The 23,885-nt window shown below is 47.0% G+C and overlaps 11 protein-coding genes across 11 annotated transcripts; 4 read left to right on the top strand and 7 right to left on the bottom strand.

Annotated features, from left to right (window-relative positions):
* Positions 1 to 10: 10 nt before the first annotated feature.
* Positions 11 to 904, bottom strand: het-6_10 (Heterokaryon incompatibility protein 6,OR allele; the record flags this gene model as incomplete). The annotated part of the gene is made up of 1 exon (XM_031152470.1): positions 11 to 904. A coding segment is annotated over one exon (894 nt), but the record flags the coding sequence as incomplete, so codon positions are not given.
* Positions 905 to 1,458: 554 nt separating this feature from the next.
* LHYA1_G007540 (uncharacterized protein) lies at positions 1,459 to 2,190 on the bottom strand (the record flags this gene model as incomplete). Its single annotated transcript, XM_031152469.1, has 2 exons — positions 1,459 to 1,880; positions 1,950 to 2,190. The coding sequence occupies 2 exons, from the start codon at positions 2,188 to 2,190 to the stop codon at positions 1,459 to 1,461; spliced, it is 663 nt and encodes a 220-aa protein (XP_031002369.1).
* Positions 2,191 to 3,715: 1,525 nt separating this feature from the next.
* ZNF423 (Zinc finger protein) lies at positions 3,716 to 4,508 on the top strand (the record flags this gene model as incomplete). Its single annotated transcript, XM_031152468.1, has 2 exons — positions 3,716 to 3,949; positions 4,011 to 4,508. 2 exons carry the CDS (start codon positions 3,716 to 3,718, stop codon positions 4,506 to 4,508), a joined length of 732 nt encoding a protein of 243 aa, XP_031002359.1.
* Positions 4,509 to 4,946: 438 nt separating this feature from the next.
* On the bottom strand, positions 4,947 to 7,315 carry aacs (Acetoacetyl-CoA synthetase; the record flags this gene model as incomplete). The annotated part of the gene is made up of 6 exons (XM_031152467.1): positions 4,947 to 5,105; positions 5,156 to 5,728; positions 5,776 to 5,793; positions 5,842 to 6,558; positions 6,631 to 7,143; positions 7,205 to 7,315. 6 exons carry the CDS (start codon positions 7,313 to 7,315, stop codon positions 4,947 to 4,949), a joined length of 2,091 nt encoding a protein of 696 aa, XP_031002360.1.
* Positions 7,316 to 8,671: 1,356 nt separating this feature from the next.
* On the bottom strand, positions 8,672 to 9,181 carry LHYA1_G007537 (uncharacterized protein; the record flags this gene model as incomplete). Its single annotated transcript, XM_031152466.1, has 1 exon — positions 8,672 to 9,181. The coding sequence occupies one exon, from the start codon at positions 9,179 to 9,181 to the stop codon at positions 8,672 to 8,674; it is 510 nt and encodes a 169-aa protein (XP_031002367.1).
* Positions 9,182 to 9,763: 582 nt separating this feature from the next.
* On the bottom strand, positions 9,764 to 11,810 carry cut9 (Anaphase-promoting complex subunit; the record flags this gene model as incomplete). Its single annotated transcript, XM_031152465.1, has 2 exons — positions 9,764 to 11,526; positions 11,579 to 11,810. Coding segments are annotated over 2 exons (1,995 nt in total), but the record flags the coding sequence as incomplete, so codon positions are not given.
* Positions 11,811 to 12,026: 216 nt separating this feature from the next.
* Positions 12,027 to 12,836, top strand: cwf16 (Pre-mRNA-splicing factor; the record flags this gene model as incomplete). Its single annotated transcript, XM_031152464.1, is given in 2 exon segments — positions 12,027 to 12,174; positions 12,193 to 12,836. 2 exon segments carry the CDS (start codon positions 12,027 to 12,029, stop codon positions 12,834 to 12,836), a joined length of 792 nt encoding a protein of 263 aa, XP_031002365.1.
* An 840-nt stretch (positions 12,837 to 13,676) lies between these two features.
* On the top strand, positions 13,677 to 14,307 carry stcS (putative sterigmatocystin biosynthesis P450 monooxygenase; the record flags this gene model as incomplete). The annotated part of the gene is made up of 2 exons (XM_031152463.1): positions 13,677 to 14,191; positions 14,247 to 14,307. Coding segments are annotated over 2 exons (576 nt in total), but the record flags the coding sequence as incomplete, so codon positions are not given.
* A 66-nt stretch (positions 14,308 to 14,373) lies between these two features.
* aflN (Cytochrome P450 monooxygenase) lies at positions 14,374 to 15,266 on the top strand (the record flags this gene model as incomplete). The annotated part of the gene is made up of 2 exons (XM_031152462.1): positions 14,374 to 14,703; positions 14,739 to 15,266. 2 exons carry the CDS (start codon positions 14,374 to 14,376, stop codon positions 15,264 to 15,266), a joined length of 858 nt encoding a protein of 285 aa, XP_031002363.1.
* A 316-nt stretch (positions 15,267 to 15,582) lies between these two features.
* On the bottom strand, positions 15,583 to 16,522 carry METTL7B_0 (Methyltransferase-like protein; the record flags this gene model as incomplete). Its single annotated transcript, XM_031152461.1, has 4 exons — positions 15,583 to 15,752; positions 15,805 to 16,236; positions 16,294 to 16,401; positions 16,456 to 16,522. The coding sequence occupies 4 exons, from the start codon at positions 16,520 to 16,522 to the stop codon at positions 15,583 to 15,585; spliced, it is 777 nt and encodes a 258-aa protein (XP_031002364.1).
* A 745-nt stretch (positions 16,523 to 17,267) lies between these two features.
* Positions 17,268 to 21,676, bottom strand: Ankk1 (Ankyrin repeat and protein kinase domain-containing protein; the record flags this gene model as incomplete). The annotated part of the gene is made up of 7 exons (XM_031152460.1): positions 17,268 to 19,851; positions 20,076 to 20,601; positions 20,658 to 20,704; positions 20,766 to 20,790; positions 20,851 to 21,021; positions 21,085 to 21,194; positions 21,252 to 21,676. 7 exons carry the CDS (start codon positions 21,674 to 21,676, stop codon positions 17,268 to 17,270), a joined length of 3,888 nt encoding a protein of 1,295 aa, XP_031002361.1.
* Between the last annotated feature and the right edge of the window lie 2,209 nt (positions 21,677 to 23,885).

The following is a 23,885-nucleotide window of genomic DNA, read 5'->3' as shown; positions in this document are numbered from 1 at the left end:
GGACAAGACCTAGAAGACCATACACCTTGTCTTTAGGGTCAGTTGATTCGAAATCACGATACTTGGCAAGAATTTGCAGCAAACCCAGCTCGTCTTTATCACCATCATCAAACATACAATAAGCATTGTAATAAGAAATATCATCCAGATGACTGGGCCCATCGAAGTCGCTCTCAGACATCTGGCCGGTAAGCCAACATGCAGTCACACCTACCATATTCCAGGAGATAGAATCTTCGCCCACGAGAACGATTGAGTCACGAGCAAGAACGATCTCCTGTATACACCATACCCTAGTGAACCATGGTCGTGCGAAGAAATTTCTAAGGGCTGGCCACGAGCGAGGATGCTTGGGACTGCAATGATCTCCGAGTCTCTCCAGCTGATCGGGTGTCACACCGTTCAGGCCCTGATATGCGACTGCCAAAGTGATTAGGTCTGCATCAATTATCTCAGCATGTTTGCTGCATGCCGCATAGATAGTCCTCATAAGAGACGTAGCTACAGTAACATCTTCTCCGTACTCCAGACCCAGCCATACAACTACCCGAGAAGCGCGGGAGTATATTTCTCTCATAAGCTGCACCTGCTGATTCCTCTCCTCAATACCATCTTGATTGATGCAAATTGCATCTGCCCAGATAAGCCTTGCTGAACTCGACTGTCTAAGGTGTTGCAAGGCTTGGTAGAGGTTGGCAGTGATTGAGAATTCGCTCCCTTCGCATTGTATCTCCTGTCTGATTTTCGGATCTCCCCAAACATACGAAAGCGCCTCGAACCCTAGTGCATTATCCAATCCGGACTCGACAAGTTCACATTGGATAGGTTCTGATTCTAATCCAGACAGAAGCTTCAGAAATCGGACGTGCCGCGGTTGCAGCCTCTGCGGATAACAGACTGACATGACCAGGATGTAGTCAGCCCCATAATACAACTAGAATTCAAGACTCCAATCATGCCAGACAAGAGATATTACGTAATTATTGCGTAGTAGATGTCCAGGAGTAATGAAGTCATTCAAATAAGTGAGAATGGAAATATTTTCTGGATCTGAAAAGAGAAACAAAAGATAGCGAGAGATGAGGACAAAGTGACCTCATATAAACTCAGTTTTGGTTCTTGGGCGTGAAAAACGCAAGGGTATAACGTGAGCAATGAGTAAGCAGCTTGAGCCGTGGCTGAACAAAACTGAGCTATAGTGGCTATGTATAATATGATTCAATAGGATAATAGACCTTCGGCCTATTTATCACTATTGATATTACATATAACTTTTAATCATAGATAAATCTTAGGTCTAGATTAAAGATTTTAAAAGGGATTATCTGCCCGGAAGTTCAGGTCTCATCTCGTCTCAAGATAATGGCAGCTCCTCGCTCCAAGCATCACCTCCTCATATCCCCTCTCAATACCGAACTTCTACTCCTGCCCTTCGAAGCCTCATCCTCACCTCCGCATTTATAACTTCCACTCCCAAATATACATCCTCCTCTTCCTACCCCCCTTATTCTCCGGATACTGCTGGAAATCATCCTCGCCATTACACCTCACAAACTGCGGCAGCGAAGTAACAATCCTCATACTAGCAACATTCTCCTGCAACACACGTACAAACACAGTCCGCACACTCTCATAGTTTTTCCCCCAGTCCACAATTGCTTGCACAGCGGATTTCATGATGCCTTTACCCTGCCAATCTGGATGCAAATAATATCCCAAATCAACATCTCTGCCTTGCCCCTCAACCCTCGCTTTCTGTTCCCGTACGACGGAAGCCATAGGTCCATCGTGAGGCGCAAGACCTATACTCCCGATAAAGGGCCCAGTCTCGGGATCAGAAGCACGTAAACAAGTTAGGGGCAGATCTGCTTGGCCACTCACTGTAGGGGGAGGATTGTTAATGTGGCTTTCTTTCCTTAATTTTTAATAGTCGAAAAGATGGACCTTACATTGCTTGTCCAGCCACCATTTCGCATCATCTAGCGTGTATGGCTTGGGGAGCCCAATAAGATTGTCGCCAATGGCGTCTATGGCAGCAGTTCTCTGCATGGCTTCTACGTCGCTTTCTCTCAACTTCGTGAGGTAGATTGGGACTTGGGCGCGGGTGGTAAGGGCGATATAGGGGGTTCCGGAGGGGGTATGCTCGAGTTTGTGACTCGCTGAGTCAATAGTGGGGGTTGGTTCCGCCATTGTTAATGTGCTTGGGAAATCAGTTGCTTGTGGTGTTTGATACAGGCACTTGAAAAGGTGAGCCGAGGAGTATATATATTGTGGTCTGAACTAAAGTGAACTGATGGAGACTTCAAGGGGTTGAACGGATACGGAGTGTGAACCTGACAATGCAGGGCCCGTTTTAGTGCGGAGCTCGCTTGCCCGCAGAAGGAATTAGAGAGCAACTGCATATAGTGACAAGATGGTCAGAAATAGGCAGGTACATATCGCTATTAGATACTGTATTAGTTCATGGATTCGGGTTGAAACACCGAGTTGTGGTACTTGAGGGCGTTACGATGTTCGGATAATGTGATTGGCTAGTTCAAGAAAAAAGGGATATGTCACGCCGTGCGACTCAGACGGCGGGGCGCGAGCCGGCCCTAAATCTGAGCTGAGGCTGAGGTACAGGGGTAAGTCGCTAAATTAACTCTAAAGCTAGATGGCACGACCCCATGACCACGACCTCATGACCACGACCACGACCTAGGTAGGAAGGTAGGTAGTACAGTAGGTACATCAATCGCCGCTATGTAAAGAATGAGATAGCAGGTAAGTGCTTCACATAGGTAATTCGCATATAATGCAGCGAAGATGTGATTGATATATTGGGGTGAGTGGGTTGTTAAGGAGCTTGGACTATCAGCCTTCCGTCTGGATGCCATCCAGCACTTCTCTAAACGTTTCACGACCAAGTTCATCACCAATCTCGAGAAGAAGTTTGGAAAGGACAGCATGTTCCTTGTTGGAGACTACTGGAACCCAGATGCACAGGTCATGTCAGACTGGCTGGACCAAATGAAGCACAAAATGTCGCTACTTGACTCACCGTTAGTGAACAACTTACTCAAATATCTCGAAGGAGGGGAATACAGATCTTCGCAAAGTTTTCGATGGAAGCTTTGTGAAGATGAGGCCACTCGATGCTGTAACCCTCGCTACAAACCACGATACACAGGCTGGACAAACAGTAGCAACGCCCATTGAGGACTTCTTCAAGTCCCTTGTTGTTTCCAGGGGGAAGGATCTTGAATTGACTGCTGTTCTACAGTGGGAAGTACGCTGTATATATAGGGCCTTCAGGCCCTAGGATGCCTTAGGCAGCTACTGTAGCTGCTAGGCTACAGCGCCACTTCCAGGCTTTTCTATCGCCACAGCCAGGCTATGCATTGCCACTTCCAGGCTACAACACCTCTTGCTGAGAAACCAAGGTGTTGGAATGCATAGTAGGAATGCTAGGGCCTGAAGGCCCTATATATATAGCGTACTTCCTACTGTAAGACAGCAATCAATTCAATTCAATTCACTTCACTGCAAAACAACAGAGAATTAGAGATGTCATTGCTGACTAAGCATGGTACAGTTCCCCTGTCCTGTTGTCCGTAACATCCGTTTCAAGTACCATGCAAACAGCAACTCAACCTCAACTGCAGATCCATCTCAGTTGGGCGTCCAAATACATTTCTTAACATCGATAGTTTGCCCTACAGTGAAGTCTCTCAATATGTCACACTGCGGAACCTGTGACCGTTGGTTCAACACCTATAATGGGTACCTCCAACACGTCAACAACAGCCCAGCCCATCAATCCTCTTCCGAGTCGGATTGGGAGTGCGATGCCTGTGACCGCAGCTTTGCAACAGAAAACTCTCTACATCAGCACTGCTCTAGCGCTGGAGGCCATCCGTACTGCATCTCGTGCAAGCGCATGTTCATCAGCCAGCACAACCTAATGCAGGTACAGTACAGCATACCACGTCACTCGCTTCTAGGCTAATTCCTCCTCTCCTCTTCTGCAGCACATGCATTCCAAGACCCACTCCTCCATGGCCTGCCCATTCTGCAAATCCCCATTCGCGAACGCCTCCGGTGTGATTATCCATTTGGAAGCCGGTCGCTGCTCCTCGGGCTTTGATCGTCACAGGATCAACGAGGCTATTCGCAAGTTGGACCGCAATAATGTTATTACGAAGCCGATGATCGAGTTGCCAGGTTACGGTGGCCGTGTGGAGACGATGGCTACGGATATGGCTTGGAATGGCTTTGGATTCGAGTGTTATCTCTGCCAACGAGAATTTGGCAGCCTTCACGGCCTGAATAATCATTTGAAGAGCCCGGCCCATGATCAAGAGATATACCGCTGCCCCAAGGCAGGCTGTGGGCGAAATTACAAGCTTCTCAGTGCATTGGTTCAGCACGTGGAGAGCGAGAGTTGTGGACTGATGAGATTCAGCCAAGTTCAAAAACACGCTCGAAATGGCATTGATAACATGGTGGGCAGAATGATTACAAGATAAGGGCTTTCCGGGGAGTTTTGTGACTTATGGTTGGCCTGGTGCCTTTATTTTGGAGTATTGAGAGTCCGACAGCGACTATGCGGTTCCGCGGTGTAATCTACAGCTGGTGGAGTCTCTGCACTTTTTCCTTCGGCCAGAAAGACGGATGGGGAAATGGGCAACCATTAGGACTAGTGTATGAGGTGAAATTTAGCCATTGCTTTTCTACAGAAGCGATTTGGTGCTTTTCTGCAATGGTTCCATATGCCCTTTGAGTATTTTCGGTATTCTGCCTTTCTCTTTTGCGATTACCTTTCGAATTCGTGTCACAGGAGTCTCGTCGTATCTTTCGCTGAAGGTCTCGTTCGAACCCAATACCAATAGGACAGGGTTCCATCCTTCTATTTGTCTTAGTATCAATTCCCGGATCTCCAATTTATTTATGAATCTACATCTAATCTATAGTTTACTCTTCACCTGCTCCAGTTCTTCAACCTTGGCGAACTGATAGTAGTAATCCAAGCTTCCTGGATTAAGCAAGGTGCCACTAGGCTTAATCACCTTGCCCGAGACAATTTGTTTGACCGGCAATTCCACTTTCTTCAAATTGACCGTCGTCTATCACCATCAGCACATTTCCACTCTACAGGCATATAGGGAATACTCACAGGAATATCCGGCGTCTCAAATATATATTTTGGCACATGCCGCGCACTTAATTCCTTCCTTATGGCCGCTTTCACATCATTCACGAGCCTGCCTGTGAACTTCTCCCCCTTCTTCATCAATAAAAACAGCATCACACTCTCATCCGAATCTTGCGGTCGTCGTTGACCGACACAAATACTATCCGCAATCGTGGGGAAGCCAGCCTCAATAACGCTATATATCTCTGCACTCCCAAATCTCACACCTGAAGGATTCAAAACACCATCTGCGCGACCTAGAAAGACAACGTTCTTCGTGACGGGATGGATCATGATGAAGTCGCCGTGTGTCCAGACGTTGTCGTATTTCTCAAAGTAGGCCGAGAAGTAGCGCTCGCCTGATGGGTCGTTCCAGAAGAATACGGGCATGTTGGGGAATGCGGAGGGTGCGATTAGTTCTCCTGGTGTGCCGTGCTCGACAACTGCGCCAGGGACACCCTTTCCGCCTTCGATAAGGGAATCGTAGACTGCGAGGGGAGTGCCGAGACTGGGCCCCTGGCATCCGCCGACGTAGACGGGTGTGAGTGGGTTGTCCTGTGTCATGTTAGAATCATCACCGGCGATGGATACATCAGCTTTACCTGAGCAAAGCATCCAGCCTGTTACAAGTTAGCCAAAATCATCTTTAAAACCAGCGTTGAACTTACTAAATCTGTGCCTCCAGCAATATTCGCTAGCTGAACATGCTTCGGAAACCCAGCATCATAAAACCATTCAAATTGTTGGTCACTCAACACCATCCCTGTACTGCTCACTACCTGGAGCTTACTCAAATCCGTCACTTCTCTTGGCTTGATCCCATTCGTAGCAAGTTCATGCATCCACCTTGGACTTGTCCCTAACACTGTCACACCCTGATCTCCGATTAACTTCACGAATGTTGTTAGGTCTGGAATGAAAGGACTGCCGTCATACAACACGACTCTTGCTCCGGCCAAAAGGTTCATGACGGATGAGAAGTACATGATCCAGCCCGTTGTTGTGTACTGCAGAACTACGGACTCGGAGTTGATCCCACGATGAAGCTGTCCCTCTCTGGCGGAGGAAAGTGTCGCGCCGCCTACAGAGTGGACAATGCATTTCGGCGTACCGGTTGTGCCTGAGGAGTAGGCTATAAGAAAGGGGTCGTGGAAAGCTACTTGTTCAAATTCTGGGACCGGAGAAGACTTCGAAACGTCCCGGAACGCAGAAAGCGTTTGCGTTTTCGGAATGCTGGAGATATCAACCGGTTCTTGGAAGCGTGGCATACTCACCATCGCCTCAAACTCCTTCACATCTTTCATACCCTCCACAATCTCCCTCATTTTGGGCCGCAAATCTACTCTCTTCCCATTGTAAATCGCGAAGTCGTCCATGAACATAAACTGTTCTCATCAGTGCTGTCTTTACGGAGTACTTCATGAGAGTTCGGATTCCATAACGGGGTCGTTGATTACCTTTGGAGTAACCTGCAACGCCCTCTGCAAGACACCCTTGACGCCCATATCCGTCGAACTGCTACTAAACAGCCCGCCCAACCAGGTACATGCCAAGAAAACCTTCAGCGTATCGAGCGAGTTACTTGCGACCACCACAACCCGATCCCCCTTCCCCACACCATGCGCCTTCATCGCCGCAGCCAACTGCCCAGCCTCTGCGCGCAATTGTCCCCAGGTCACATCCCGGATTTCCGTAGCCCCCTCCCGAACTTCCGTGATCGCGATCTTGGAGTCTTCTTTCCCTTTCTTTCCACGCTGTGAAGAGGGGGCGCCGGGAACGCGGGAGTACAGCAGATTCTCGGCGTAATTCATATGCAACCCATCGAACCACCGGGGAATGGCATCAATGCGTGCGGATTCGTCTACGACCTGGGAGTAGCTGCCTGTGTATATCAGGTTTAGGAATTGGAATGCTTGATCCCAGAAGGCTGCTCGGTTGGTTATGGAGTATTGGTAGAGCTCCCAGAATGTCTAGCTCGGGTCGCGTTAGCAAAGGATATGGGGCTTTTGAGTGGAAAGAGGGAGAAATTACTTTTAATTGGAGGTTTTGTGATTTGTTTACCGAGTTCATAAATTTGTACATGAGCGTGCTCTTGGGATTGGGATGCTCCCATAGCTTTCTGGGGACGATCAGGGATTCCATGGTAAAAGGTGATGAAGAGAAATGTAGACAGTTAGAGAGATAAATAGGAGTAGAATATTTGTAGAGTATAAGTCAAAAGAAAGAAGGAAGGAGAAAAAGAAGATTAGGGATTTATCGGATGAATTGTCGTCGGCTTTGGAATCCCTCGGTATAAAGTACGGAGTACCACCCCAGCGATGACGGATGCGGGGACCCCAGTGACCCCACTAACAGTACAGGTAGTTCCTACCGGATGGAAAGAATTGGCGGAATAAGGCACTAAGCCTTGTTTGTCCATTCCCCAACACCGCCTTTTACTTACCTATTAAAATAAATAGTCCATGGATTATTAGACGAAACGAAACATATTGAATTAAATTCTGGAAGGTCTCTACTTATGTGTTAGATGTAATGGTTTACGAAAGCCATAGGTTTTAGTGAGGTTTGTTCAAGGACTTCCTAAAGCAACCTAGGGAATCCAATGCTTCGAAGACCCGCCGAATAATGACATGGAAAACATAATGGTGGATGTTGTTGATCCACCAAGGGACTTGAATTATGCCAATGCCTACATTAGAAATCTTCAATCTATAGATAACGAGAGGCATGAGTCCTAAACCTGCGGCAACAATTTTCCATATCTCACTCAAGAAACCAGTAAAAACTCCAAAAGTCAAAAGGGGATTGCTTCTATCACTTGCTATAATATATTCCGGTCCTTCCTCTCTCTACTTGTAATACGAAGCTATTAATCTTAGATCACCCTCCCATAGAATAGTGATGAAGTTTTCCCAAGACTCTAAATACCCTCAAGCTAAAAGAAGCTCATACCCCTATATCTAGACTCAAATCGCGGGGCCAATAGTCTCGCATCTGGCTCTATCTTCGTAACCTGCCTGCGTTGGCGCGTCCTCCGTTTACCACCCACAGCATTGGATAGTAATCTTTTTCCACAAGTTACCTTACTTGTAGGGAAGCTAGCTATACGTATGTCTCACAGGGGACTCGTAGGCGTGGCTATCGATGTTTGCTTTAGATGGCGCGGTGTTTTTCGTGGAGGTTGTGGGACCTGAATCGTGGAAAAAGGAGAGTCTAAAGCCAGAATAATACAAATGCAGGAACTCAGATTCGGTTCAGACAAGTTTAAGACTTTTGGGATTTAAGTAGAGGCTTAAACATCCTCCCCTTACGCCACGCCACACCGAATGGATTTAGCACGGGGCCAGAGAGCAGAATGCTGTTTTGTTTTGTTTTGTTTTGTAGGTCGCGACCAGTAAAACTTGTATGTTGAGCAGAATTTGTTGATTTGTGGAATAAGAAAAGCAGCTCAGAACACCACATACTCCAAACGCCTTATCCCCAACTCCAAAATCATACCTATACCAGTGACTTCTCCCTCTCCTCGAACTTCCCCCCTTTAACCCCATACCTCCACGCCATATACCCCGCCATACCAACCCAACTCCCTACGCCCATCCCCCCTATCCCATACCTCCAGCCACCCTTCGCCACCCCCGCTATGGCACCCACCGCCATACCCCCATACGTCCAGTCATCACATTCAACCTGCCCCTTATTCCCCAACAACCTCCAACTGCGATCCTGCCATTCAATCCCTTCCCTCCCCCACATACGTAGCACTACCGCGACCCCCAACAACGCCGTCCCGATCACCGCGCCCCGGCCCGTCGACCGCAGCAATATAGCCTCGAAGCTCGGGCAAATGAGGGGGTTGTGCCGGCGGCGCAAGAAGTAGATGGTGCTGGCGACGGGGAGGGAGACGAGGGAGCCGGCTTGGAAGCCGCGGGTCAGGACGTGGGTTGTGAGGATTGTGCGGCCGTATTTCTGGTCTTCTTCGTAGACGGCTTGGGGGAAGAAACGCGACATTTTGGGGGTGAGCGGAAAGCTGTTGCGTTAGAGCTGGTGAGGGTTGTCGCGTGGGAATTGCTTGATTAAGAGAGAGACTTTGATATAGGAGGTATTCTTGCTGTATAAGTAGGAAAGGGTGAGTACGGAGAAAGGGAGGGAGATAGCAATACGACGTCGCTGAGCTACCTTTTTAAATTCTACGTATGCGTGTAAGACGGAGAGGAGAGGGCTCCGAGTCGTGTCACTCATGCTCGTACAATGGTGCCATTTTTGGCGATGGAGGCTGGAGTTGGCGCATTGTGGACCCAAGCGGACTTTTTGGGTGGATGCATGTCCGGGTAAAAGTGGAGAGCTGAAAAAAGGGGCGTACGCGAGTGCGAGCCAGGAATGGGAGAGGTGAGGTATACAAATCCATGTATGGAGATTGGCTGAAAATCGGTTATTATCAATGTTTACTTATTGACACACGACGTCGTTCGTTTCTATCATCACAAAATATACAGCAAAATACAACTGCATCTCACACCGCCACTTTTGTTGATCCCAACCAAACGCCAAACCATGCCCTCTCTACGCCATCAATGCACCGCTCATATCCCATTAATCATCATCACTCAGGTCCATAAGACTATTACCTTCTTCACCAAGACCATTACTGATCCTCGCTCTCAACTTTCCCTTTCCCTTCCCCTTTCGCATCGCTGCGACAGTCCTAGCAGCCTCCGCTTTCTTCATAGTCAATTCCCGCTCAAAATCATCATCTTCCTCAAATTCTTCATTACCACCTGCACTTCCACCTGCAGTTTCTTCAAGAGCCTTGTTCAAGAGCTCTGTCGCGATTGCATCCTGCGGTGATATCGCCAAAGCTTCGTGAAATACATAAACAGCATCGAATGGCCGTCTCTGCTCCATCAGCACCAGGCCCTTGGCACAGAATATCGAAGGATCTTTTCCCCCTTGTCTGAGCACCTCGTCAAATTCAGCCAGTGCCTGATCCCAGTGGTGCAATCTCCGATAAGCGTGACCGAGATTCGCTCGAGTCGAGATCCAAGCTTGAGAATCACTATCAATTTCATCTGCAATTTCTAGAGACTTGCTGAACATGGAAACTGCATCCCCTAGACGCTCTTGGTGGTAAAAGACTACTCCCATTTCATTGAGAAGTAGTGGATCCGTTTTACAAAGACCGTAGGCAGTCTTCAAGAATTCGTCCGCGAGGGTCATGTTATTCAACATATGATTCTGCATTCCAAGGAACAGTTGAGGCAGATGTGTACCCATGAAGAGTCTCGCAGCTGTCGAATAGGCCGATATTGCCTGGTCGTGTTCCCCTTCTGCCGCAAATGTGTGTGCAAAACCGATCCATGCAGGCCCGAAATGTGGATCCATCATGCTTGCTTTGCTGAAATACCGTCGAGCTTCTGCAACTTTGTTGATTGCAAGATAGTATATTCCAACAGCAAGCCAGGCACATGGCTCTTCTGGGTGATTATCTGCAAGGTCGTGGGAGACAAGGAAAAGGGAATTTTTGAGCTGCAATTCGTACAGACATGCCAGATGAAGGGGGTACATGCTAAAATTGTATTTATCATTTTGTAGTATGGAGCTCGTGATTCCTAATGCGTCCTTGAATCTGCATTGTGTGAACAAGAGGTCTGCTTTGGAAAGCAGCAAATCAGGATTGTTTGCGAGGTTATAGTGAGTAGAGAGTGTCTCGGTGGCCGCTGTAAATGTCGCGGGGTTCTTGTATTTAGACAGCCTAGTGGTATAAAGCATCTTCGTAAATTCGGCAGCTTCTTGGGAAGATGAGGTATCGTCGTTGATCTGTATGGCATCGAAGTCGAGGGATTCTAAGAACTGCCATTCCTCGTCTGGTGACATCAAGCAGTTCTTCATGAGCTGCTCAAAGGCCTCGAAACACTGGACATCTATTCGGACAGCATCTTTGTAGCATTCCTTTGCACGGTCGAAAGCATTCTGTTTCGCGTAGCATAGTCCTCGAAGGAAGCACATTGCCGCTTCAAATCGAATGTTCGCGGCGTCTTCTTGTGCCGCTTCATCCCTTTTTTCGTGTCTCTCCAACCTTGCAGCGGTCTTCCCATGGTGTGCCGAGCCCCCCTTGTTGTGTTGCAACTTTCGCCTGCTATTACTAGAGCTTGTGATGAGGTGAGTAGGGTTCTTCTCGCCGAGGATATTAAGTGCTTCTTCGAATCGAGATTGCTTGATCAAACAGTGTCCAGCAAGATATCGACATGAGGGGTTCCGCGCGATAAGGTCTTGTTTAGAGAGAAAACTTTGGGCTCGCGTGTAGTTACCAGTCGAGAAGTGAACTTGGGCAAGCCAAAAGGCGTCTTTGTCGTTTTCTGAGGGTGCGATATTAGTACAAGAGATGCTATAAATTCTAAGGAGCATTACTTGTTAAGGCCAACAGTTTGTCTCCTATGAAAATGGCCGAGTCGTACTGGTGTTTATTGAGGGCATCCTGCCGCCAATCCCTCAAGAACTTCTCCATGCCGAGTTTCGTAGCATGCGTAAAGGTATCCGTAGGATCATAAGTCGTAGTCCATGAGAAGGTGGGATTTTGATACTTACGAGAGGCAAATCCAGTTTGTTGTTGTTGTCTCTGGCAGATTGGGGGAAGGCGCGTCTGGGCAACGCGAGGCTGAGATTTAGAAACTGCGGATCAATTCCGTTCTGGTCGCCGTATCGAAAATCCCATGCCATGAGCCATGCTACTTCTACTTCTTTCTGACCTCACTCTCCTTTTATTGCTCAAACCACACAAATTCCAACTCCGCGGGACGCCTCCTCGACATCATCTTCCTCCGTTCCATCACACTTCCCCCATCGTCTCTAGCCCACCATGTCTGAACGAAAGGTCCTAACCAAATACTACCCCCCGGACTTCGACCCCTCCAAGATTGTCCGGTCGCGCGCCCCCAAGCAGGCAGGCCCCAAAGTCCAAACCGTCCGTCTCATGGCACCCTTCCCCATGAAATGTACAGCATGCGGTGAATATATCTATAAAGGTCGAAAGTTCAACGCACGCAAAGAAACCACCGAAGACCGATACTACTCGATCCCCATCTACCGCTTCTACATTAGATGTACAAGATGCAGTGGGGAGATTACTTTCAAGACGGACCCCAAGAATATGGACTACGAGTGCGAGCGCGGTGCAAAGAGAAATACGGAACCATGGCGTATGAATGGGCTTGGAAAGCAGGAGAGCGACGAAGAGAGACTGGATCGCCTGGAGAGGGAAGAGGAGGAGAAGAACGCAATGGAGGAACTTGAGACTAAAACTCTCGACGCAAAGCGTGAGATGGCTGTCGCCGATGCCTTGGATGAGATCCGGACCCGAAATGCTAGGAATGAACGTATGGGCAAGGATGGTGTAGAAGTCACAGTTACGCGGGAGACCCGAGACGATGAAAGAGAGAGGCAAGAACGGGAGGATGAGGAGGCGGCGAGGATGGCGTTTATGCGGAGGCATGAGGCTCTGGAGGAGGTCATCGATGATGAAGATGCTGAAGAGACTGGCGAGAAGGCGCCCCCTATCACGAAAGAAGCTGCCTTGGAGATGCCTCCGCCGAGTTTCAAGCGTGTCGTGAAAAAGAAGAAAGACCATGCTGCTGCGTTAGGGATTAAGAAAAAGAAGTCTCTAGTGTGAAACATGTCTAGTGTTTTCGCGCTCTTGGGTCTGGATGGCGTTAGTACGGAGGAGCATAAGTCTTGACAGTCGCAAAGGCCAAATGATCAAGCTTTCGTGTCGGATTCTGGGCGTTCTGTGCTTTAATTTGACAAGATACGAATTTATAACACATAGCTGTTACCTTTCACGAGTTGCGGGCTATCATGATTCCCAAGTTTTCGGAAAAAAGAGGTAAATATCATGACCTGTGCTGGGAGAAGATCCTTTGATTGAATTCAGAAGATAGGAACTACCACTCCAAATGCAACATGTGAAGAATTCTCGTATCCCAAATGCAGTACTCTATCTATCATCTTATCATCCCTCAAGGCCCCAAAAAAGTCTTCCGCAACACTCTGGTGGCGGTAAAAATCTTTCATTTTCTATCATCTGACGGCTCTTCATGTCCGCCTACGCCATTGGACCTTAGCTGAAGGCATAGGGCGAGCGACCATTGACTCTTAAAGAATCAAATTTAGACATTTTATCCCATGTAGTTCACAAGAGAGCTACGTACCGACCAATTAGTTGGCACAACCCCTTTTTGGCCCTCCAGGTTTGAGAACTCCATTGTTCTTACCATGAGTGCGACAAGGCTTACCAGTTGCAGATAGGCGAACTTGTCACCAATACAGCCCCTTTGTGTTCAAGCGGCGTGAGGCTTTGGCATTGAAGAGAGTGACATATTGATCCGCCCCGGAAACCAAAAACATCTAAAGAGCCCAAGCCTCAAGCGAACAGGAGTGGAATATCCATACTTCTCACTATTGTAACTTGTTAGGTAGTGGCTTTTTATAAGTGCAAAAGACGTTCATCTAGAGTCCTAAAAACTCAAGTTGTCTTGGCACAATAGCCAGCTGGATCCCAAATGAACGGCAACAGGTTGCCTATGAACGGGATTCAGTATGGGGCGATGTTCATGGACACGTTCTTCCGCACCAAATTGAGCGTCTGTTCCCCGATCTAGGCCCAACGTTCTACGTTGGTACTTGGCCATTTGGCCCTCCAATTCTCGCCATTGCGGCTCCAGATCCAGCTTATCAGATTACTCAAGCGCATTCACTGCCGAAGTATTATCGCCTTCGTCAATATATGCAGCCCAGGACAGGTGGAGGCGATTTAGTCACAATGGAAGGGAGCGAGTGGAAGAAGTGGAGAAACATATTCAATCCGGGCTTTAGCAGTGGTCATCTCATGACTCTAGTTCCCGAAATCATGCAAGATGTGTCAAGATTCTGCAAAGTTCCGAGACAGACGGCGGAGAGAGCGGAAGTTGTATCAATGGACACTCTCACCACTAGGCTAAGCCTAGACATTATCGGGCGAGTGGCACTGTAAGTACAAATTTTTGAATTGGCATAGTTCATATGGTTTCTAAAGATTGATTAGAAACACTCGCCTGAACTCTCAGCGAGGTACCAACGATTTTGTTTCTGCGATGCGTAATTAGGTAAGATGGCTTTCATTTGGGAATGAAGCCAACTTGTTTGAACGCTACCATCCATTACATCCCATAATGACTTGGTGGAACAATCGTCGGATGCTGCAATATATACATCGCGAGCTAGATTCACGCTTCAAAACTAAGCATACGCAAAGCGAAGTGACAAAGAAAGTTCGCAGCAAGACGATAATTGACCTCGCCTTGGTTAACTACCTGATTGGAAACACGCAAAATAACTCCACCAATGCTATGAATACCATATTTCGAGACATCTCCACATCCCAGATAAGAACCTTCGTCTTTGCTGGCCATGATTCGACCAGTAGTACCATGTGCTATGCTTTCCATCTTCTTTCGAAGCATCCCACAGCCCGCCACCAACTCATTGCTGAACACGATCGCGTACTTGGTCTGGACTATAACAAGCTGCAAAGCAGATGAGTGAAAACCCAAACCTCCTAAACCAACTTCCTTACACTTTAGCTGTTATCAAAGAAGCTCTACGGTTATACCCCCCAGCATCAAGTACTCGGAGTGGCGAGCTAGGCCATTTCATATTGGGATCCAATGGTGTTCAACTCCCTACGGACGGGTTTCTCGTCTGGTCAAATGCATATGCCATTCATCGCGACGAAAAATACTGGCCTGAACCTGACAGTTTTCTTCCTGAGCGTTGGCTTGCAAACGAGGGTGACCGCTTATATCCTCTGAAGGGCGGTTTTCGTCCATTTGAATTCGGGCCTCGCAATTGTATAGGACAAGAGCTGGCAATGCTAGAGCTGAAAATTGTACTAACTATCACAGCGCGAGAATTTGATATCAAGAGTGTGTACGATGAATGGGATAGGCTGCATCCTACCAAGGCATTGAAAACGCTGAATGGAGATAGAGCATATCAGATCCTTTCCGGGTCTGCTCATCCAAGCGATGGGCTTCCGTGTCGAGTAACCTCAGCCACGCACTGATGTCTGGATAACTGATATCTGCAATCAGCGGGCTTACTGCATGACATTCGGGAAGGGACACTCCTTTACTGAATGCTGGCTTGAAAGCAAGCCACACAGAAGACATGTAGTTGAGTTTTTGGTGTTCTAGAAACCTTATCCTAAACGAGGCACGTACGTACCTTTTAGCGCCTTGGCGCTTAGCAGCTTGCGGCCGGTGCAGGGATATAGTAGCGTTCGAAATCAACTTCATGTTCCAAACTTACATTGATTTTGTACGGAGTATTTGCGCCACATTCTAGCATACTAGTATCAATATAGCCAACCCTTTTCCCAATCAAGTCTTTTTCTTAAGTACGCCCCAAATCCTAGGCAAGCAAGTATACGGATCGTCGGCCACCTTAATGTCACCAGGGTTTTCCCACTCCCCAGCCGCCAAAATATCCGCCTTGATATCCCGATTCATACAACACCCAACGAATGCGCTCCAGGCGGGATTCAAACAAGCTGTTTCCATATTAGCCCAAATCGATTCTTTAATATGAGAACTAATACATACTTTGCGTGATAGCCGTAATAGTATCCTTATTCTTCACATGCTCCCAGAATATAAAGCTACCCCCTGGCTTTAACAACTTCCACACCTCTCTCATCACACTCTTCACATCTCCCACTGCGCACAACACCTGAATACTCAGCACGGTATCCATGCTTCCCTCTTCAATCCCCTCTTTTCTCAAAATCTCGCTTTCTTCAACACCACATGCTAAAAACTTGTACTTATCCTGAAGATCAAGTTTCTTAACCTTGGCGGTAATGGCGTCTTCATAGTGGGGGTTGGGGTCAATGGCGTATATGAACTTCACGAGGGATGGATCGTAGCGCTGAATTTGGTTGCCTGGTCCGGGGCCAAGCTCGAGGGCTTTACCGTGAGCAGAGCAGACAAGAGAGGGGACACAGGTGGTGTCTTCATAGGCGATGAAGCCGTTGGCTGTGCACAAGATTTAGTACGTTCGGGGATGGGTTGGATTGAGGAAAGGGAAGTTACATGTTAGGATGAGGAGTTTTGCTAGAGCCGCGTCTCGAATTCGCTGGGGATGTGCAAGTGAAGCGAGGCCGTTTTTGCGAAGTTCTTCTTTGAAAGCGTCGTAGTGCACTATTTTGGGGAATTAGTATGTTGGTATAAGGGAGGATGAAGGGGGAGAATTACATTTGACGGATAACCAGATGAGCTGGATGGGTCTGAAGATGCCACTGAGGCGGATGTTAACGGCCATGGTGCTCATTTAATATAACTTGTATCACGCGGAAATCTGAGCGAGGAATTATTGTGCATGTGATGGGAAAGCAGACGAGCTCGTTGAGTAATCGTGGGTGGTGGGAGGGGGGTGAGCACGTTGAGATGTGTGTAGGGTCTAAATAAGAAAGGAAGATAAAACGTGCTGGGTGCTCGATGTTCTGATATAGAATAAGCTCCCCTGCAGTGCGCTAAGTAGACGCAGATCCATTCCACCGATCATCCCACTTCCGAGTGACAGTTTATGATTATAAAGATAATATATATATATATCAAGGCAGTGATATATATAACATGTCCCCACGTGATATAACGGCGGATCGAGCAAGATGTTCTTCCGATATATCGACATCTATCGAGCTGATGTGACGCTGCACAGACGTCTGAACACTAGTAGCAAGATAAATAAAGAGGAGATTTATATTTCGGTTAGGTATACGTAGCTCGTTACCTCCACATGCTACTACCTCTGACTATCGATCCATGCAATCACAAGCTTGCTCCGAATAACTTCCTTGGTGTTCAAATTCACAGCGCTTGAATTTGTCGAGCAAGTAATGTCTAGTGTCAACTTCGTGTAACGGTCGATTGTCTATTCCAGAGTGCGTTTTTTAAAGAAGAGCCGGAGAAAGTCTGATGGATGTTAGTTCTGGTAATCGTTAGAGTTGAGTTTTCGTACATTTGACCTTGACTGATCTATTTTTACCGCGCATTCCAATTCTATATTAGCAGGCGGCTCTGAGCTTCTTTCCCATTTTAATGCCCGAACTTCCCAGGCCCATATCAGAACTCCCTCGCTTCAAAGAGGACCCTGAACTCGATATCACGACACTTGGTAGTTCAATGCCCTCTGCCATTCGGAGTGGCAAGTTTCCGTGAAGATCATCCATAGGTGTACTCCACATTTCGACATCGTTGGTATTTTCAGATGAGACCCGAGAACGTTCATCGATGGCGTTTTGAATCATGTCAGCCAAAATTGTATAGGAACAAGTCAGCGCGACATCTTTAGGTGTTTGGCCACGGGAATCCTGGTGTGAAGGATTGCAGCCATGCTTGAGAAGTAGCTTAGCGCCATCTGTGTTTCCAACCCAACAGGCAAGGTGTAAGGCAGTTTGTTGACCAGACAATGGGATATCGGGGTTTGCTCCAGCTTCAAGAAGGAGTTGCGTTGCAGGAGTATTTTTACACCTTATTGCAAGGGCGAGCGGTGTGAAATTCTGGCAGTTGATTATATCCAAGTTCAGAGCGGCCTCCAACGTGAGTTTTATTTTCTCCAATGATACGTCTTCGTGCGTCTGAGTAAGATCATGGAGTGGTATATTGCCATTAGGATACTGAAGAGACATACTGGCTCCTTTGTCAAGGATGAACTTGTAGCCTTTTGATGATATGTGCGGTCTTGCCGCCACATGAAGTGCGAATTGCCTGTCTAGCTCCAAATTGCTAAAGCCTCGACCCTGAAGGGCTAGAGCATCCCAAATGATCGAGGCATTCTTGACAATAGCGAGCTCAAGCCATTGAGCTTCTGATATTATACCTTTGTCAGATAACTTTCGAACGATGAATTTTGCGACCTCCAAGCTGGTAGAATCAACTGCAAAGTATAAAAGCCTTGTCATGTCTGCAAGCAAATATTTATTGTCCAAAGATGCGTAGTATTGAGCGGCTTGTGTCGAGTTCCAGAGTAGCCGAAATGTGTCCAAATTCCAGTCCTTCACTACGCACATTTCTAGCGGAGAAAATCCGGAAACGTCTGGCGCCGTTACATTCACCCCTTGAATAACCAGAGACTCAATAACAGCATCCCAGCCTTCAGCATCAGCATCATCAGCAATAGCAGCCTCAATCAATACAGAACACAAATCTGTGGTTCCTCCTATAGCAAATAAACCGTCCCAGTGTTCGTTCATGGCTAAGAGTTCCTGCGCTACCTCATAGTTGTTGTACTTTATTGCAAGAGTAAGGGCGCCTTGAAATATTGTCCTTGTCGTCTCTGGATTGTCAGAGATTTTGCGAATAAACTGGTATAAAAGTTGGATTAAGGCCTGTAAGGAGATATCTGTCTTTGATGAACGGACTGAACGGTTAAGCTCCTGATGTACAACAACTGGGAAAGCTTCCGGGGGTGTGATGTTGAATAAAGATGATAGATATTTTCCTTCGCATCCTAAGGAAAGCATTTGAAGTGCGAATGAGAAAAATTCGAGATGAACGCTGGGATCCAAATAGATTGGAAAGGCACTAGCAAATGTTTCCACAATACTCATCGCACCTTCCAGAAGCGCACCATTTGCTTCGAACAGATCATCTGGCTTTTTGAGGATGACGTCAAAGTCTTCAGATAAAATGGTACAACCTGAATCTAGCATTATCTTAGTCGCTGCGAAAGGTTCATACATCTGTATGTCAGCCTCGAGAGCTAGCTGGAAGGCAGTGCGGCGTCCATCTATGTCAACTTGTGCACGGGCGTTCGCTCCAGCATTGAGCAACGCCTGAATGGTTTCTTTTTGACCAGATTGAGCCCAGAAATTCCATCCGTCGTCGTCGGGATACCATGCTCTGGCTAACTTCAAGGCGCAGTTCAACGGCTTTCCAAATTTGGATGTTTTTTCCACATCCATGCCAAGTTTGATCAAAGTTACACATACGTCATTCAATGCAAAGCATGCTGCCCAATGAAGCGGGGTTGGATCAGAGTCGATGTTAGTATACAACTCAGGCTCATCCGCACCAATACCATAATGGCTCTGGAACCAAGTAAGCGTCCACAGTCTAAATGTGGAGCTGCGCTCTGGGTTGAACAGTTGATCTACAGTCTCATGAATTGAGTCTGATTTGGATCGTCGTAAGTGTAAAGCCCAGTTTATTGCAGCATATTCGAAGAAAGCGCACTTGTCTCTGAATGGTTTCCATACCTCTTCCAGATAACATTCAGTGGGAAGCAAAGATACAGGATCAAGAGAAGATATAGGCTGATCATCAAATGACGTGAAAGACAAAAATGTCACGCATGCTTCAGCAAGTAAAGAGTGGTCGCCTGATAGTCGGTAGTCAATGTATTGCGGCTTCAAAATCGGGTCGATGGATATGAGAAACTCCTTCACGGTGAAATGGGCAAATTCGAGCCCTGTCGAAGACCGATTCCTGCGAACCAAGCTGCTACACCAGTGTAAGAGCTCGTCTTCGGTAGTCATTCCACTAGAATCAAAAACAGTATCTCCACTCTGTACCGCCAGTGCCTGAAGCAACTGCGTTGTTGTTAGGGGGTAAGACTCTTCGGCATAGCCAATCCAATAAAGCACATTTCTAACCAATCGTCGGTTTTGTTTGCTGCTTCGATTAACTCTTTCCAGAATTCATTCATATGAACTTGGAAGATCGGGGGGTAGCTGTTTGAGAGCTTCGCGGCGATCTCGATCAGTAGTACACTCGCAAAGGTAATCCATTTGGCAAGCAACCCATCTGAACCTATAGTATACCACAATGTTAGAGGCTATATCATCCAAACATGGCAGGTGTCTCAAACTCACATTCCATCGGCGCCTTCTATAAGGGTCTTCATTATGTGCTCCTTTAAGTCGCGATCCGTGATGTTTAGTTTTCGCGATTTGGTTCGTCTTTCAATCTCCGAGCCAACATATAGACAAAGGTCTGAACTCATGGCCGCAATGCTGATTTTTTCAAAGTCTTCCAGTACGTGGCCAATATCAACTTCCGGACGGCTAGCGAATAAAGTCTTTACCGATCTTGAATGATCATTGAGGCCTCGGAGAAATCTTGTAATATCTGCTCTATCCTCGGAAATTTCATCCAATCCATCGACGACAATCATTGTGTTCTGAAATTGGGCTGAAACTTTTACTATAAGATCACACAACTCTTCTGACGTAGAGGCTCGAATTTGACGATCTTTGGTAAAATGGTCCCGGTAGAACGTACTTAGATACTCGAAACATTCTTCGTTCTGTGCAATCAACTGCCTTGCCAAGGACCCCAAAATGCAAAGAGGATTGTGAGTATTTGCGTCCTTGTAATCGCAGTAAAAGAAGGCAAGAGCTACCCCTTGTGTCAGCTTGTGGAGTTCAAGACACGGGCTAAAGGTAGGCGAATACCATTTTGAGAGTCCATCAGTTTCTCAACTTCTTGAATTATCGAGGAACTCCAAAGGGTTAATAACAATACAATATAGGTCAAGAACAGTTGGGGAAGAGGAGGCTTACACGAGTATTGTCTTCCCTGCGCCGGCTGTGCAACGTTGTAAGTGATGGCACATGGAATTACAAAGACGAGATGGGTGGCTCTTACGTATGCCATTGATCCATAATTTCGTGTTGGCTTCTGATCTCCAAGTCTTGAATTCAGGCCCATCAGTAAACCATATGCCAGTTCCCGGCTGTCGAAGGCGAATGTTCGAATCTTGCCATTTCTGAGCTTCGATATTGCTCAAGAAATTCAACATCTGTAGTCTTTCTTCACCTATAATGGTACAATCCCATTAAACTTCTATGCTCAGGTAAACAAAGGATCTGCTTGACGGACCTATTATGATATGCTTTCTCTCCTCTCTGTCCGACTCAAGGTGACTCTTTAAGCCACGTATTCCATCCTGGATTGCGTCTTGTCTTGTCAAAACCTTAAGCACTGTCGACCTGTTTGTATTGAATTTAATCAGCTCTAGTAACCTCAAAGTAAAAGAGAGTAATTACATTTCAGTAGCACTCATTGCAAGGACCATGGTTGATTTGTGTCGTTGCATATCTGCCAACAGCTCTTTCGTTTCTGACTGTCTCAGAGGCCATCGGATTTTCTGACCTATAGATAACGGAGTAGATGGTAAGGCTGCCTCAAGAGAGCATTGGATCTGTAACAAGGTCTGATAACACGCTTCAATATAATGTACCTGAGTCGTGGGGTCAAAATTCGCGCTGTCTTCGTCCTCTTCCAGGAGCTGTATCGTATTGCTAAGGCTATGGAGAACTCCGGAGAGAACGTTGACCTCGTGCACGAGGCTCTTTACTGTTTTCTCGGCATTTTTGATTGTTCTGAGGAACTTGTAGCCTCGTTCCACGACGATGTCAGCCAGCGAAATCAAGCCCGCAACACTTGCGGCAACACCAAGCACTTCTGCCATTTTGTCGCAATATGTGACTGAGTATGCCTCCAAGGACAACGTTGCGCGGGGCTCGGCATATATATGAGGTCGAGAGTCCGGGATATACGCTTCGCCTCAATTGTGGTGTCTGCCTCGTTCGCCTCGTCAGAATTCAGCCAATCAAAATGTCATCCAGAAAAGTTCTCGGGCTACACAGCTGCTGGAGCATACCCAATAAACAATTATGACTTTTCAATTGATAGAACTTCGGGGGCAAGGCAGGCGGCAAGGTTTACTCAGGGTTTATGCATTTAGCCTCACGTGCGTACGCCGCAAAGAGACATATTAAATCCAACTCTTTAGCTCTTTCTCCTCTTCCTTCCTCCACGGAATCGCCCATCTTCTCCTCTTGACCCCTGGATTCCGACTTTCAAGCGGTACTACAAACATTTGCTGTTCAATCCCAACATGCGTCGACCCATCGGTCCCTAAATATCGTCCATACGCATATGTCATATCCCCCTTTTCACGAACATTTCCGTTGAAATCTTCGGCCGCCCGACTAGCAACCAAGTACCCCATGATAGCAGCAATCGATGTCGGCATTCGCGGCAAGAACTGCTTTGGACGGTATCTGTAGTACAAAATGGCGACAATGAGATGGAGTGCTAAAAGAATGATCGTGATCTTGAACATGGGAGGTGAGATGAAGAGCCGGGATTCGGTAAAAGTGGCGACCACAGCGATGGGTATATCCTGAGGCGCTTTCGCGAATATATGGTCCGTGTTGAGTCCGATGAGGATGGCGAAGAGTTGACGATACAAGGTTTGAAGCTCTGCTATAGCAATTGCGGCGTCTGGGACGGGAATTTCGGGGTCGAGTAGTGCGGAGGAGTTTTGTTGATACCCAAGAAGCGAGTTGAGCCAGTCTGATGCCAAACTATCGTTATGCCATCTCGCATTTTGAGCACTAGGGGGAACTAGGAGATCCATCATGTTGTTAGTGAAATTGCCCTCACTCGAGCTATTAGTAAAGTATTGTGCTTCGTTGGTTGTATAATTGCTTGTCTTCTGTGAACTCAGAATACGGCTGTCCGAGTCGATGAAAACATTGAACCTTGCAGCCGAGATCTGTGGAGTGCAAGCTATAAAAGTATGGTTTGTTTCAATGGCTCCAGAAAGTTGTTCTGTGTTGAACTGGGCTCGCACTCAGCCTGCGATGAAGAGACGGGAGCAGAAGTCACTTGTTTTCGAGTCCATGTCGTAATAGATAGGAACCATGGTTAACATAATTTCTAGAGCTGATGGTCCTGTTGGGTTATCGAGGCCAGTTGCATTATACGCGGCGCAGTTGATGCGGTCGCCATCTGGAAGAACATGTGAAGTTTGCAAATTTATATTGCTGCTAGTCGCATTCTGGAATGGTTCAAATACAAATGTATGGTTGCTGCTTTGGTTTGCTGAGAGTTCGTAACAGGTCAGATCCGAATGAAACCCTGTTGTCGCGCCTTGCACATCTGGCAGAAGAAAAGGGTTTCCAGAGTTGGTAAAGGATGGTGGGGTAGTGTATTTGAAAGGCATGTAGGAATTCTCACAATCGATCCAAGGTGGCAGTTTCGTATGCGCTGTCAAATTTGACATAGTAGCGTATAGATGGTCAAAGTAACTGGAATAATCGTTGTTCGTGGCATACGAAGCCCAAATATAAGATGGGCTAAATTCAGGTAGGAGGCTTTGAGACCCAGCCATCATCATTTTAGTAACAGTTGGTTTTCCGTTGATCAAACCACTCAAAGAGACAGCGAGAACATTAGTCGATGCAGCTACAATGCACACTGCTCCAAGAAGGAAATGATGAGATCGAATTGCCCGCCAGACAACAAATGAAGGAGGCAAGGAAGTGTATTTCGCATCGTGAGTTGTCTCCGGCTTTGCGTTCCACCTCCTTAGTTCATCAAATGGCTGCAAAAGGCATATCATGCGGTTGAGTATGACCCACACTGGTTCAAGTAAAGTCGCAAACGCGGTTGGAAGATAATTCTCAATGATTGACAGCACAACTGCACTTTTGGAAGGCAGAGGAATGCCTAAGCATGTCTAACTTGACAGCCCAGAAGCTTGATGTACAGCGAATATGACCTAAAATGCTATTCTCACAATGATAAAAGTATGCGAGTGATGATCGAGATATATGGATGGAAGATCCTTAAAGACCAAGTGAAACCCAACACCAACATGTACTACATGA

This window comes from Lachnellula hyalina (genome assembly GCF_007821495.1).
Source record: "Lachnellula hyalina strain CBS 185.66 chromosome Unknown contig00172, whole genome shotgun sequence".
NCBI lineage: Eukaryota > Fungi > Ascomycota > Leotiomycetes > Helotiales > Lachnaceae > Lachnellula > Lachnellula hyalina.
Note: the sequence above shows the minus strand (reverse complement) of the source record. Positions and strands in the feature narration are given on the sequence as shown.